Source organism: Helicoverpa zea, chromosome 23 (genome assembly GCF_022581195.2).
Source record: "Helicoverpa zea isolate HzStark_Cry1AcR chromosome 23, ilHelZeax1.1, whole genome shotgun sequence".
Taxonomy (NCBI): Eukaryota; Metazoa; Arthropoda; class Insecta; order Lepidoptera; family Noctuidae; genus Helicoverpa; species Helicoverpa zea.
The window spans coordinates 1,965,435-1,980,312 of NC_061474.1; the positions used below are offsets into that span (position 1 = coordinate 1,965,435).

The window sequence follows — 14,878 nt, forward strand, 5'->3', positions numbered from 1 at the left end:
AAAATATGTACTAGCAGTGGTTAATCTACCTACAATTTTTTTTCTACTTAGAGATTAATTTAACAATTTGTTACATCATTATTTATTTGTAATTGCTACATATTATTTCGTTGATTGAACAAAAAGAAACGTAGCCAGTAGTTCTTGTAATGTCAAATTAGGAAGAAGGTAAGTTTTCAATTCAAAAAAATAATTAAACGATTTGCGACCTACGCTACGTTAGGTAGCTAATTTAATAGTTGACGTTAGGTAGGACTTATTAAAGTGGTTCGATTTTAAGATAACTTGGCTTATTCTGTGGATAAAGGCGATTCAGCTTCGCTGGTAAGATAAATTATTTGAATAGATTGTCACCGGTTTTATTAATTAAATATGCATGATAAAATTATCAAATAGTTGCCTCGAATCTGCTACATTATTAAAAAAATGCTACAAATTATTTTGATCAGTTTTATACACACATTTTACCTACTTACCATAAAGTAACTCGCCAAACTTTACTTTCAGATAGAGTAATTAACTGATCATCATGCTGGACAAGCTAAATAAACTACAAGGACAAAATAATGATGGTATGATAAAACTAAGGAGAGCACTAAAAATGCCACAAAATGCTCCATTTAAGACAGCACTTAGAAAATTTAAATCAGCTGCAAATGCTATCACAGAGCTACAAAACAGAGAGGGGACACATAAGTTGAGTTTCCGAATAGTTAGAGGCAGAAACATAATAAATAATAAGAATAAACCTCAACACTGCAGAAAATCACATACAGTCAGTAGAATTTCCTTACATTCGGCAATCAATGAGCATTTATTTCACCAATTGAAAAGAAAAGTAAGAAAAATGACATCAAAGAAGAAGATATGCATCTTACAATTTGAGAACATTAGTCTTTCTACCCATTTAAGAAGATCAGTAAGACATAAAAATATTTATCATCAAGCTCTGGTATTTACAGTGAGAGGAGTGAAAACAGACTATGTACAACCAATCTCATATATATTTTTTTCAAGTACCACACCAGTCATAGATTTATCAACTCAAATAAAGCTTATAATATCAAAGTTGCAAGCAATAGGGCTTACCGCGATAGCAACAGTATGTAACTGCAGCAATTTGAATGTTTGCACAATTGATTGGCTTATCAGAGATACTATGAAACAATATTTGAGACAAGGAAAATTATTAGGAAAAAATATATTTGAAGTTAATGGAGAAGAAATAATACCTCTATACAATCCTAGACACCTTATGAAAGTGTTACGTAATAATTTGATGGATCATAATTTAAGATATGAATTAGAAGGTGAAGTAAGAGTTGGTAAATGGGAGCACGTAGTTGCTCTGTACAATCAAGAGGTTGGCAGCCAGTATAAATTGTTACCACTTCTGACAGAAAAACATGTGTATCCCAATAGGGTTTCTAGAAGTAGTGTGGATTCAGCCATAGAAGTAGTAAATTGCGAAGTAGGAGCAGTTATGGGATTTATAATGAGTAAGTAATAATAATAATCATGATGAACGAAACAATGAGCAGAGATGCCATAACAGAAAATGTCCTAAGAAAGTAGTGCACCTAAATGTGGGTATTTGGGTTACAAGGAAGTTTACTGTCTCTGCCATTATACTCCTTTGGAACCTGCCCAATTTTTGTAGTACATACTAAAAATCGTTGAAAGATTGCTCAAAGAACCAGAACGCGTCATTAGTTCACTCTTAACTGATTGTTTTGGTCATGCCTACCACCCTTGTATGACCTAGAAGAAGGTACCTGACCTACCTGCCTTATGACGTTTCCGCTCTTCTTTCCTTACGCCTTGGTTATAATCATTATTTAACATTGTAAAAAAAGAGGAATCTCTAACTAAAATATCCATGTAAATAAATCTATGTACACCAGAATAAAATGAACTCAATTTAATAAAGTCGATAAAATTTTTCATCTTTTCCAGATATTCAGAAAATTCAGTCGGAATTCAAAGATACAGTCAAATTGTTTTTTTTTTTCGGCACTTTGTTCGACTCACTCGACATGACCTATATAAAATTCAACACCAGATCCAGGAAGCCTCGTGTAGGCCTTATAACCCCTAAATCAACGAGAAAAGAAATCTGGGCGGAATCAAAGAACATTTTAAGAACAATGGAATTCTGCAGTAACGGTGAATCCCGTGTTCTTTCAATAAGCAATTGGTTGCAGACCGTTGAAAATATGGAATATCTTGTTGAATTGTTATTGACGGAGTATAAGGTGTCAGTGGAACGCTGGAAAAAGTTTAATCCCTTTGTTACTCAGCCTAAGGTGCTTAAAAAGTTTGCAAAGCGTTACATTCACATTTTGGGTCTCATCTCTCATCACTTCACTGATTAATAAAGGTGCTTTATGAATGCCAGCTGCCCACTGCACCAAAACGGTTTCACGTGAATATAATTTCATACAGTCGCGGCATGTGCGGTCGGCAGTTGCAGTCGGCAGCTAGCATTCAAAACGTACCTTTAAAACGATTTTGTATATAAGTGGTTGATTCAAAGTATTAAAGACTGATTCATACGTATACAAATCTTTTTATTTATAGTTACAACTGAAAGACCTGCAAAGGTTAAGCACTTAATAAATAATCATAATTTTCTTTTTCATTTAATTTTATTTGAATTTGTTTAAATTAGTGAAATATGTTTGTAATAGTTTTCCATAATTACATTTACAATTAAAAATATTAGGGTTTGCTTATAACTAGCTGCAATGCACAGTTACATACATACAAATAAACACTTAAAAATATAATATAAAACATGAAACATGAAAATTGTACATACTGTTTTTAACTTACTTAATAATATAATTATATTACAATTTGAAATTAAAACAAGGATAATTTCAACTAAAATACATTAAAACTATTTTACATAAAAAAAAAAAAAAAACAATACTACAATCATCGGCAAGGATATTGATTGATTGAGCCCTGACCTTCACCTGCGCAGAAGTGATTTATTGGTTTATTGCCTTAAGAGTACAGTGCGCAAAGCGATCCCCACTCTTCCGCCGAGAGCTCATTATCCGTGCCGATAACTATACTATCTAACATAAAAAATTGGCTTGCACAACACTAATTTGACCATTGAGATTTTACTTACATATTCAGCATTCCTTTAAAATGACAATAACATTTTTATTAAAATGTTATTTTCTTGTATTTTCTCGCCTAGTTTCGTACTATATTTTTATGGAAAATCGTCAAATATCAAATGACCTCCCCTCCCGCTGTGCGTACAGCGTGAGGGAGTGTCAAACCCTCCCTGACTCAAACCCACCATGTTCCTTCTTAAGCCCGTTATGTACCAGGGCCGCGGTAACTCTCGAACAATCCCGCAGCCCCGGCAGGCCTTGGCACTGGCGGGCCCCACTGGGGTTTACTGAATCTCCTTGCGGAGCACGTAGAAGAACACGGGCCCGTTGTCTCCTAGGAGACGGAAGGACGATCAGTCACCCGATCACCGCTCACAGACATCCGTCACAAATGGTACCGGAGTGCCTCCCTAATGTAACTCCAGGGAAGAGTGTTGAAGGCGTTGGTGATGTAGCAACTCCCGTCGTGAGAAACATCCATATTCTGCCCACTAGAGTATTTGCTCAAAATTCACAAAGTCGACTATGGGTGACAATGTACACAAAGTTCTTTTTCTTTTCCTCGCCTCAAACACGCGTGGACCGCGATTTGATAATAATATTGTGATTATTTTCAGTCCATTACCATAAAGAAAATTATAGTATTCTATCAATTATAACCAGTTTCAGTCATATAGAACCAGTGTTTACTTCGTTGGTGGGGCAACCGGAAAACCTCTTGCTCCTCTCAGAATTACAACGTAATTTTCAGCTCACGTTGTTCAGGGTTGGTAGTTCGAATCAGCTCACAGTACTTCTGTTTTTGGCATCACATTGCTACGTTCTTTACAACCGAAAATCCTTCTCGTGGAACGATTTGATTCACGTCATCGTTATTTTCGGCACCTTCTGAAGACTGTTCGACAGACACTCTCCTTGCCTCAGTTTCCGCTGGTTCTGTGCTGTTAGAATTTTGCAGAATCATCATTGCTTCAAGCTCCTGTAGCACACTGTCGATGTTAAGATTTTTCTCGTATATCTGACGGCGTTCCATGATGACATCCTTGTTGTCGTTGTATAATTGTAGAAATTTATTGCAATCAACAATTTCAGATAATTCATTGCGGAAGGGCAGATACAGCAGCACCATCTCACGTTGATAGTTGACAATGTCATCTACCTCGTAATGCCTGTATCGTATGATCCGTCCCATCTGTCGTCTGCGATATTGTCTTGACGTCGTTTCTTCTTCGGTCTCTGGTTCCAAATTTTCATACTCATGCACGTCCACGTCGTCTTCATTGTCGATGAAATCTTGACGTTTGAAATACCACGAAGCAAACTCGGCCAAATATACAGGTTCCAAGGAAGGAGGTCGTTCTTCATATCGCTGAATGACATTTTTGGTCCATACGTCTGTACTGTCAGCATCAATTCCTTCGCGATTCATTTGTACACGACGTTTGCGGCAACGTTGTCTCTCCGATGGCCATACTGATGGTATGTACACGACTTGACGGCTTGTTTCGCTCATCGGTTGTCGCAATAAATACCACGCTGCTTCTTGGGCCGACATTTCAACTGCATTTAGAAGTTTAATACTCAAAGCCTTCAATTGGCCCGTGTAGTCCCGGTCAGGATGCTCTTGCATCATTTTCACCAGCTCTCGATTCAAGTTACCCATTCCGCGAGCCGATTTGTTAACGTATTCCACGACGTACTGTGCGCAGCTATAATCATCTAAGACAAACTGGATGTCAATGTTGGAATTAATTTCACCAGCAAGGTAAGGGTTGAATGTGTTCGTCATCAGTTGGTCGAAGTTGCGTTTGAACAACAATGTTGGCCTGCGCAGAGTTGAACGCACTACGTCGAGGTATGTATCGAACGTCAAACTATGATCCCTCAAAAAGTCGTCCATGCTAGCATATGTACGGTCGCTAAGGGAAGTTCGTAGCTCTTTACCCTTTTTCTGGAATGCAACGCGGCGTCCATCAGTTTTTGGCATTGGTACCAATACACGGGTAGTCAACATTGGCCAGTACGGGATTCCAAATCTGCAAGTCGTTTCGCCTCGTTTCGTGCAGGTGAAAGTGTGCTTATGTATTTGGTTGGAGTAGATGGTATCGTTAGGCACATCTTCTTTTGCAACTGAACTTAGTTTCTCCACAAGTTCGATGGTGTTGGGCATATTTTCTGAAACGGTTTCGAGGGGGTCGTTGTTCAACCACAGTAAAATATGAGCGTGGGGACTTCCGCGATGCTGGAACTCAATGCGAAGAAAATAATCCTTAACAAAGTATTGGCCGAACGGATTATAATTCGACTTCGCTTTCAACATGTTCATCAATGTACCAACAAGTTTGTGAAAATATATGCAGCACGTGACTGGATCGTCACTCACTAAGCTGCACCGCTCTGATGTGTTTAGATCTTCAGCAACTTTGCCAGGATATTTCTTACTCAATTTGAGGAGTAAGTTCAGTAATGTCAACCAGCGTACTTCATTTGCACTTAGAGTGAGAAAGATGGTCGGCTTCCCAAGTTGACGGAGCATAGCAAAGAGATCCCGTTTGCGAGAGGTCCAGTACTGGACGGAGTTTGGCACTGATTTCATAAAGGCAAGGTTTTGTATAACAAATTCTTTAAGAAATTCTGGGTCTTCTAACATTCGTCGAGTTACGTTTTCTGTAACCGGCACTTTCCGGAACGTGCTGTAAATTCCATCCACCATGCGTAGACGTAAGATCTTCATAGCAACGTACAAAATTTTTTGAGGCGTGGCGCCGCGTCTGTCACTTCGTCTTATTTCACTGGTCGCCATCATATAAGGTGTCACCGTAACTCCCATGTTGAAACGACGTGGTTCTCCGAAGTATATTGCAGGAAATGATAATTCTTCAGCATGACGGTCATAAATGATGTTGAGAGCCGTTGCCCAATGTCCTGGTGCGATGTCAAGACAATCCTCTTCGTTCCACAATAGTGTGTGCTGTCTAGCAGCAAGAATTTCAGATTCAGGTGTATATTCAGCAGAAATTGCTTCGATGCGAGGACCAGGTTCATCCGGCAGGATTTCTTCTGATGACACTGTAAGCTGTAGCTTCGACAAATCTACTTTGATATCGTATAAACGATAAAGGCTCGACTTCTGAAGTACATCCAACCATTCCTTGATCGTACGTTTAGACGTGTATCCGCTAATGTAATTCGTTTTGTGCGCAAGATTCCGTTTTATGTTGACATTGATTACTTCGTCCTCATCCAGTTGCCGAGGTAAGCATTTCACCATTTCTTGCACGTCGACTGGAACGTTGATCACTTGTCCAATGATCCCATATGAGAAATCATGACGGAGTCGACGTATTTGCATAAATGGCAGACGTGGTGAGATCAACCGTTCACTGATTGGATCCAATGGCGGTAGACCTGGAGGTACCTCAGGATATGTGAAGCCGTTCATCTTCGCAAGACTCGGAAGCTTTCCTGTATTCAGCGAACGTTTACAGTTGGCGCAAACCAATGTAAATTCCTGGGCGTGTACTTGCCGATTTTCCTTAACACACCAATCTGAGATTATCTGCATTTGTGCAGCAGTGATGGCTTTAAGGTCATTTCTGAACCATAATCTATCGCAAACCGAACAAGTATGGCCAAAATCGTTATCCAGGAAAGTAGATTTGAATCGATGTATTGACGAAGACCATTTTGTAGACCAGGTCACTGCTGCTTGATTCGATGGAGTACTGGGTTGTGCAGCACTCCTAACTCGTTCGGCTTGACGCTGTCGAGATGCACGTTTTCGCTGAGCGCTGGTTTGTACAATTTTAGTTGTCGCCACCGTGCCGCTGGCGAGAGCTAAATTTGCAGCTCTACGTAGATGGTACGCTTTGCGTTGTCTTTCAGCGGCTTTTCTTGCAAACGCCGCGGCCTGTTCTGGGGTTCTAGTAGCTGCTACACGTTTTCTGTACTCACGATTTCGCAGGGCATTTTTTTCGGCAGTGGTGGGTATTGCAGACGTTGACGGCAAAGCATCCTCGGTCTCCATCGGTGTACTGGATGTTGAAGGAATGTGCGCACAGGGATCCAACATGTTGAGCGTGGTGATTTCTATGGAACACAAAATATTTTAATTCCAAATGAAATGAAGTCATTTGAAAGTTTTGTAAAATACACATTTCCTGTACTGTCCCGGCTGTCATTCGTCCTTCCTTGACACATCCTTGACAGTCGTTACGGGTAGTCAGAAGCCAGTAAGTCTGACACCAGTCTAACCAAAGGGTATTGGGTTGCCCGGGTAACTGGGTTGAGGAGGTCAGATAGGCAGTCGCTTCTTGTAAAGCACTGGTACTCAGCTGAATCCGGTTAGACTGGAAGCCGACCCCAACATAGTTGGGGAAAAGGCTCGGAGGATGATGTTTACTTCGTTGCTGGGGCAATCGGAAAACCTCTTGATCCTCTCAGAATTACCACGTAATTTGGACCTGAGAAAAAAAATGTCAGTACAGTATACATAATGACGATGAATAAAAGCTCAGATAAGAAGGACAATGGTAAGATAAAAATAGAAAGCAAAAACGACGGTACCTTTTTTCAAACGTTTTGTTGGTGGCTGTCCATCCTCAGGTTGCGAAACCGGATGAGATGAGGGAACAACTGGCACACTGGAACTTGGCACCTGTAAAAAAGAGTAATTAATAGAGACAGGATTATATCTTTATGAATTTAAATAAAACTACTTTTACGGATTTTATCGCGTTATATTAATATTATTTAATCCCGACGTTTCGGATCCTTTACAGCATCCATGGTCACTGGCAGACTAAGGTGTTGGTCGTCTTGATATATTAGTTACAAACAGCTACCCTACATTTTGTTGATTATTATTGACAATCCGATTCACGCAAAACGAGCTCACCGTATCCATAGGTCGAGCAGTTGTAGGCTTGGATTTTGATTTAATAGTTTCTATGATGGGATTCCAAGCAGGTGGTATGCACCAGCCATCTTCTCTATTGAAATTTGGATGTTTTTTAATTTCAATAGCCTCGCGAATCATCCTAGGTAGGAATCGGTTTTCTCTTGCAAGGACTTGTGGTTTATCAAATCTGATGTAATGCTGGGCCTTGTCTAGTGTGTGAAACTATTAGTCTGATTTGAAGAAATATTTCATTGTCCGCTTGCTCATTCGTAGAGGAGAGCTCTTAGGCTTTTATTCAGTTGCCTATGCCCGTTTTCACCAACATTCTCTTAACGTTTCCCTAAGTGTCACTTAGGATAAGGGCTCCCCCAATAATAAAGGTTATAAGAGACACTTAAACTTTGGTGAATACGAAAGTAGTATTAAGTGTTCCCTAAATGCTCTTAGGGGATCCCTAAATTTGGGTATTTGTTGGTGAAAATGGGCACTAGTCTCCTTATATAAAAAAGCACTCGAATGTAAAGCCTACAACAAAACAAGGCAATATATAGATAGAGTATATAGGCTGACTGGTAATGAGTGACCGATAATTTTAAGGGTGATTCTACTCGCGTGATTACAAACAACTTTCCTAAAGAAATATTTTAAAATAGTTTCTTAGGGAAAATTGTTTGTAATCTTGAGTACAACCACGTGTTAAAGTCGATCACTATTTACCAGCAGTCACCCGATTTAGGAAAAGTACCTACATAAGGAGATAGAGATGACGGGAGATAGAGGAGTATGGAAGAAGAAAACATGCTGCGCCGACCCCAAATGAAATTGGGATAAGGGCAGGAGGATGATGACCTACATAAGGAGGTATATCTATATAGGGGGTAGTACATAAGGATGTGTATATAGTATATTCCAACTTTACTGGTGATCATGACCGTCAAAATGTCAAAAATTAAACTCTACTGCATAACTTTACTTACGCTGTCGGCATGATCTGCTAGTGGGTCATTCTGAACTTCGTGTGTGTGAATACTATAACGTGGCCAAGCTTCAGCAGTGAAATTATTTGTGATCGGAACCTCGAAACAAGGCTCTTCTTTTATATCCTGTACAAAATTAATATCATAATTAATTATTGTAAAGCTAAAAAAGTCGTGGTGGTCTAGTGGGTAAAGAACCAATCTCTCAAGTATGAGCACAATGCAACTTTTCTAAGTTTGTATGTACTTTCTAAGTATATCTTGACACCAATGACTGTGTTTCGGAGGGCACGTCAAACTGTAGGCTGTCAGTGAACATCTTCGGCAGTCGTTATGGGTAGTCAGAAGCCAGTAAGCCTGACGACCATCTTACCAAGGGGTATTGGGTTGCCCGGGTAACTGGGTTGTGGAGGTCAGATAGGGCAGTCGCTCCTTTTAAAATACTGGTACTCAGTTCAGACTGGAAGCCGACCCCAACATGATTGGGAAGACTTGGGAGATAATGAGGCTGATTTGTTACTTTTACAGGAACTTTAACCTGGCTCAACCCAAGTGGATCTTCCATTTCATTACTTTATCATAACATAAGTAGATAAATAATAATAATTACCATATTAAATTCTTGTTTAACTTCTAATAGTTCATCATACACATTCTCCGAGGCAGTTCCCTCTGCACTTCTGGACAAGCTTGATGTTTCCTGAAAGTATTATCATCACAGTTAAAACACACTAATATAAAACGGTCGAGACCACAGAACCAATCAAGATGAAATTTGGGTCAGAGAGCGGTTACCATGCGGGAACCAAAAGGCCAAACCTTAAATATAAAGGACAATTCTATTCTTTGTATGGAAGTTGGGCTCAAGAGTTGCCCACAGTAACTGCATGGTGTATAATAAGTCCATAGGTTTATAATAGGTCCCAGACCGAAATATTTCGAAATCTATCCCAGGAGTCCTGAGAAAAACTGGTTTGACTCTTATTCAATATTACGAAAAATATGCTTACGAACTCTTAACTATTCCACTTTTATTACCTTAATTGAAATGCATTATAATATTAATCGACAAATACGAGGTATTGAACGAGAATTTTTTTTACCGACTTCAAAAAATGTTCCTTTGTCACCCGGTCCAGGGTCTGGTGGTGGAAACCCAAAAAAAATCGGCAGTGATTCTCAAAAATTGTAGGCACATATCGAATAAAACTTGTCATTCGGTCATATGTCTCAGACACCACAAAACAGTGCAGGGTAAGATCTGACCTGACAATGGAGACGACAGAGAGACGAGGGAACTCCTCAACGATAAATACTAATTACCTCGTGTTCGAGCTTATTCTATTCGTCTTGATAAGATTTTTCCATTGCCATTACGGATATTAATTGCATGACGCTACACGAACTTAGGACTGATTGTGGTAGATAGAGACTGAAAAGCAAGAGAAACAACAATTACCTTTAAATGTCTATTTCTGTTTTTTTTTTTATCCTGTTAACAGTGAAACCACTATATTATTATACCACTATTTAACTATCTGATTGTTATTTCAAGAAAAGAGGTTGTTAGGTTTGTGGCTGCTTAAAATGGCATGCTAATAATGACTGGCTAACATTAGAACCGGGTTTTCTCGGGACCTCTGGGACCGATTTCAAAAATATTTGAATTCCGCGTTAAGAGTGAAGTAAGGAACCTATTTTGACAATTTCCACTACTGGGCAAATGGCTTGGGCTTTATAAAGTGACTGTTCAAGTTGAACATTAGAACCGGTTTTTCTCGGGACCTCTGGGACCGATTTTAAAAATATTTGGATTTCGTGTTCAGAGTGCACTATGGAACCAGCTGGAACTACTCCCACTGCTGGGCAAATTTTGAGCCCAGACCCTGGCATTGTCCTTTACTTTAGGGTTATACACGGTGCATGTAGCTGTATTATAAATATATATCCTCAATCCTTCTCTGTGTGAGAGGAGGGAAGCCTGTTCCCAGCAGTGGGACGATAAAAGGCTGATAAACATTTACAAATCGGCCTGTATATAATTTTTATTCATTTATATTAATTCAGGCTGATTTGTAGGTGTCTTCATCATAACATAAGTAGATAGATAATTACCACATCAAATTCTTGTTTAACTTCTAATAGTTCATCATACACATTCTCTGAGGCAGTTCCTTCTGCACTTCTGGACAAACTTGGTATTTCCTGAAAGTATTAACACCACAGTTGAAACACACTACATTAAAATTGTCGAGACCATAGAACCAATTAAGATGAAATATGGGTCAGAGAGCGGTTACCATGCGGGAACCAAAAGGCCAAACCTTAAATACCTATAAAATTTATTTAAGGGTTATACACGGTGCATGTAGCTGGAGCAAGTTAACATGCGCAAGTGACAAGAGCACTTTGGTACATGCGCGAGTCGCTGGATCCGTTTTTTTTAAATGCATGTTACCTGCGCATGTGCCTCAACATGCGCAGGCTACTCGCACCGTGTAGATGCACCCTTACTTAGGGTTACCATATGACAGGCGTTTGCCGCTTTTGACAGGCATTTTGAGATTTAGACAGGTGTGCAATTTTCTCAAAAGTAGGGAAGTGAATTACAGAATTCATGAAAATCTGCCAGGTTGTATTTTGGCACACAATGCGCAAGTAGAACGTATATTAGAAAAGTAAGAAGTATTAAAAAAATGTATCCTCAATCCTTCTCTGTGTACGAGGAGGGAGACCTGTTCCCAACAGTGGAAGACGATAAAAGGCTGATAAACATTTACAAATCGGCCTGTATATAATTTTTATTCATTTATATTAATTCAGGCTGATTTGTAGGTGTCTTCATCATAACATAAGTAGATAGATAATTACCACATCAAATTCTTGTTTAACTTCTAATAGTTCATCATACACATTATCTGAGGTAGTTCCTTCTGCACTTCTGGACAAATTTGATGTTTCCTGAAAGTATTATCATAACAGTTAAAACACACTAAGTACATTAAAAAGTTGAGAATCAATCGAGATGAAATTTGTTCAGAGATTGTTTACACACAAAAGGAAACAAAAGGCCGTACCTGAGATATAAAGCTTACTTTAGGGTTATACACGGTGCATGTAGCTGGAGCCAGTAACATCCGCAAGCGACTAGAGCATGCAGGTGGGATATCGACCTTTTCCTTTTTAATATTATTTATTTGAAATACAGGTGGTTGAATAACTTTAGAAGTACTATGAATATCTTTTGATACAGATACTTTAACCTCGCTCAACCCAAGTGGATCTTCCATTTCATTATAGTCTGAAATCACTTCATCATCGTCTTCAGACTCATATTCTGATTCAGAACTGTCATCGGTGTCAATAATCAGACTTTCCGTCATATTGTCCACTACATGGTCACTGGCTAAGTATTCACCCTCAATTTCCTTAACTTGATTGCACATGGTCATCCAGACCTCTTGCCCCATTGAACTGACTTTTTCCTCAATGAATTGCATTGCCTGGTCAGCATCAAAGTTGACGTTCCGAGAGGTAACGTAACCTTTGACAGCAGCCCAAGCCATCTCTATGGGGCTTAAATCTGGGTGATGAGGTGGGGAACGCAGAACAACATGGTTATGTTCTGCCAATATATGGTCAATCATGAATTCCTTACTGGCGCTTTTATTCTGGCATATCAATTGGTAAAGCTCGGGTTTCAGCATATTATCTTCATACGGAATGCCTTTTTCCGTTAGCCAGGCTTCCATATCCTCTTTCCGAGAGTAGGAGGCTGGAGCTGGATCTCTCAGCTTGTTATGATAGGGTGCGTTGTCTATAACAACAACTGAATTGGGAGGTAAATTAGGTATAAGTTGTGTTCGTAGCCAAGTTTCATACTTGGTGAAGTTCATGTTATCTTTGTCAGACTTTGTCCCCGCTTTAACAAACATTAACAGGCCATTCGCCACAAAGCCATCTTCAGAACCTGCATGGATAGCAACAATTTTTTGTCCTTTCAAACTTTTATCTACATCATCAGATTTCTCCACGCCTTTTGGATGTGACAGACAAACCGATGTTTCGGCTGTATACACAATTTTCTTTCCTTCATCCCTGTATTTCTTTATTTGCTTAAGATATTCGATTCTCTTTAGTCTAATATCAGTTCTCTCTACAAACACCATTTTATTGTTTTCGGTTTTTCGCTTTTTAAAACCTAATTCTTTAATAATTCGGCTGAGGCTACTCGCAGAGCCTTTAAAGTTTATTTCGGTTTGCAGTTTCGTGAGTAACCGGGATATAGAGGGCATAGCTTTTTCCTTGACATGGAAAGTGTATATGCAACGTTTAATGACGCCTTTGTCGAAGTCATCAATGCCGGTAATGGGGCTTGGCTTGTTCCTGTTCTTCCCTGGAGTGCGGAAGTCAGAATTGGGGTCGCCTTTTTTGGCTTCCCTCAGAATGTTGGAGACGGTGCGTATAGACACCCCCGTAGCCTCGGCAGTCCGGCGCTGCACCTGTGCTACATTATGCACCCCTTCGTCTTTCTCCTTTTGCATATAATTCGCCACATTAAAAATTATTTTTCTTGCCTGACGGCGTAACGTACTCCGTGCAGGCATTCTTGACGAGACACTAACACTAAAACCAAGTATTCTATTAGAACGATTATTACAGCTCAGGCAGTATTGTTCTTGCCTATACCGGTGTGTCGTTCACAATCACATTAAATGAAATGCGTTAATATACTGGTTATTATATGTCGATTAGCGCAAAAGAAAAAGAAAAAGACGTAAAAATAAAAAAATGCATTTTTCAAACAAAGTAAATAGAATAAAAATGTGCGAAAATTAGAACACCATATAAAAGTCAGTCATTCCAAACAATTGAAACTCTCCCTTGAAAACTGACAGCTGTCAACTGATTCAAGTTACACTTTGTGAGCGTGGTGACCGATAGGAAAACAAATTTTTCTTTTATTAAATAAATATTATATTATTAAATCAACTTACATATCCATGTAAGATTTTTCTGCATTATGTTGACGAAATTTTTGACGAAATTTCCTTTGACGTTCAGCATTTGATTTTGGTACTGTTTTTTTTATTAATCCTGCATTTTTTTTCAAATCTTTCTGACGCTGATAATATGCCCTTTGACGTGCATTAGTCTTTTTTCTTGCTAGCTCTTTACGCTTTTCTTCTCTATAAAACGAAAATATCTAGGTATAAATAATTGAGGTTATCTTTATATATAGCAGTATTATATTTTCAATTTAGAATTAATACTGCATTTGTGATAATAATAAAATGTAGGTATATAGAGTACTCACTCATCTTCTTTCACTATTTTTTCGTGACTTTCTTCATTAATAATAAATGCACTTTGTTCATTCATATTCAAAACACTTTATACACAAATTTTACAAGTACAGCCGTTCACTGTTATAGATAAATACTTATACCTTTATACCTATATACTTTCTCACAAACAGCTGATTATGTATTCGTCCGATTTCGGAGCAGCTCGTCTCGATTCGGGCGAGTTCCGTAAAGTCGTACAATACGTCTAATCGCACGACACACAGCGCCGTGTCGAAGACTGCCGAACTGACACGACGTTAGACAATGCACGGCGTTCAAGCCACACCTCCGTGCCCGTCGGAGTGGGGAGCGTGAGGTTTTTTCGTTACGGAATTTCTGGATTTGGTCTCCGAGCTCAAGGCATGCGATAGAAGCTATGCAATAGCTTAATAAAAACAATTTTGGTTCGAGTTTGACGTTATTGTGACTGATCAGTGACGTCGATTGACATCCCACCCAAAACAAAAATGTGAAAGACTGCCAAGTTCGATAATATGGGAATGCTTCGCCTATAAAAGA

General features: G+C 39.1%; 2 protein-coding genes across 5 annotated transcripts; one reads left to right on the top strand and one right to left on the bottom strand.

Annotated features, from left to right (window-relative positions):
• Nucleotides 1-28: 28 nt before the first annotated feature.
• On the top strand, nt 29-2,559 carry LOC124641681. Of its 2 annotated transcripts, none has more exons than XM_047179848.1 (3): nt 29-168; nt 508-1,499; nt 1,957-2,559. In XM_047179848.1, exons 2-3 carry the CDS (start codon nt 530-532, stop codon nt 2,373-2,375), a joined length of 1,389 nt encoding a protein of 462 aa, XP_047035804.1. In that variant the 5' UTR covers nt 29-168; nt 508-529; the 3' UTR covers nt 2,376-2,559. The 2 variants fall into 2 exon arrangements, with proteins under 2 accessions (XP_047035804.1, XP_047035803.1); XM_047179847.1 differs by lacking the exon at nt 29-168 and adding an exon at nt 175-324.
• A 79-nt stretch (nt 2,560-2,638) lies between these two features.
• LOC124641680 lies at nt 2,639-14,487 on the bottom strand. Of its 3 annotated transcripts, none has more exons than XM_047179844.1 (9): nt 14,329-14,487; nt 14,009-14,200; nt 12,107-13,637; nt 11,883-11,972; nt 11,127-11,216; nt 9,622-9,711; nt 9,012-9,137; nt 7,701-7,791; nt 2,639-7,223 (listed from the first exon to the last, which is right to left on the bottom strand). In XM_047179844.1, the coding sequence occupies exons 1-9, from the start codon at nt 14,391-14,393 to the stop codon at nt 3,943-3,945; spliced, it is 5,556 nt and encodes a 1,851-aa protein (XP_047035800.1). In that variant the 5' UTR covers nt 14,394-14,487; the 3' UTR covers nt 2,639-3,942. The 3 variants fall into 3 exon arrangements, with proteins under 3 accessions (XP_047035800.1, XP_047035799.1, XP_047035801.1); XM_047179843.1 differs by having other exon boundaries at nt 12,089-13,637; XM_047179845.1 differs by lacking the exon at nt 11,127-11,216 and having other exon boundaries at nt 12,089-13,637.
• Nucleotides 14,488-14,878: the final 391 nt, after the last annotated feature.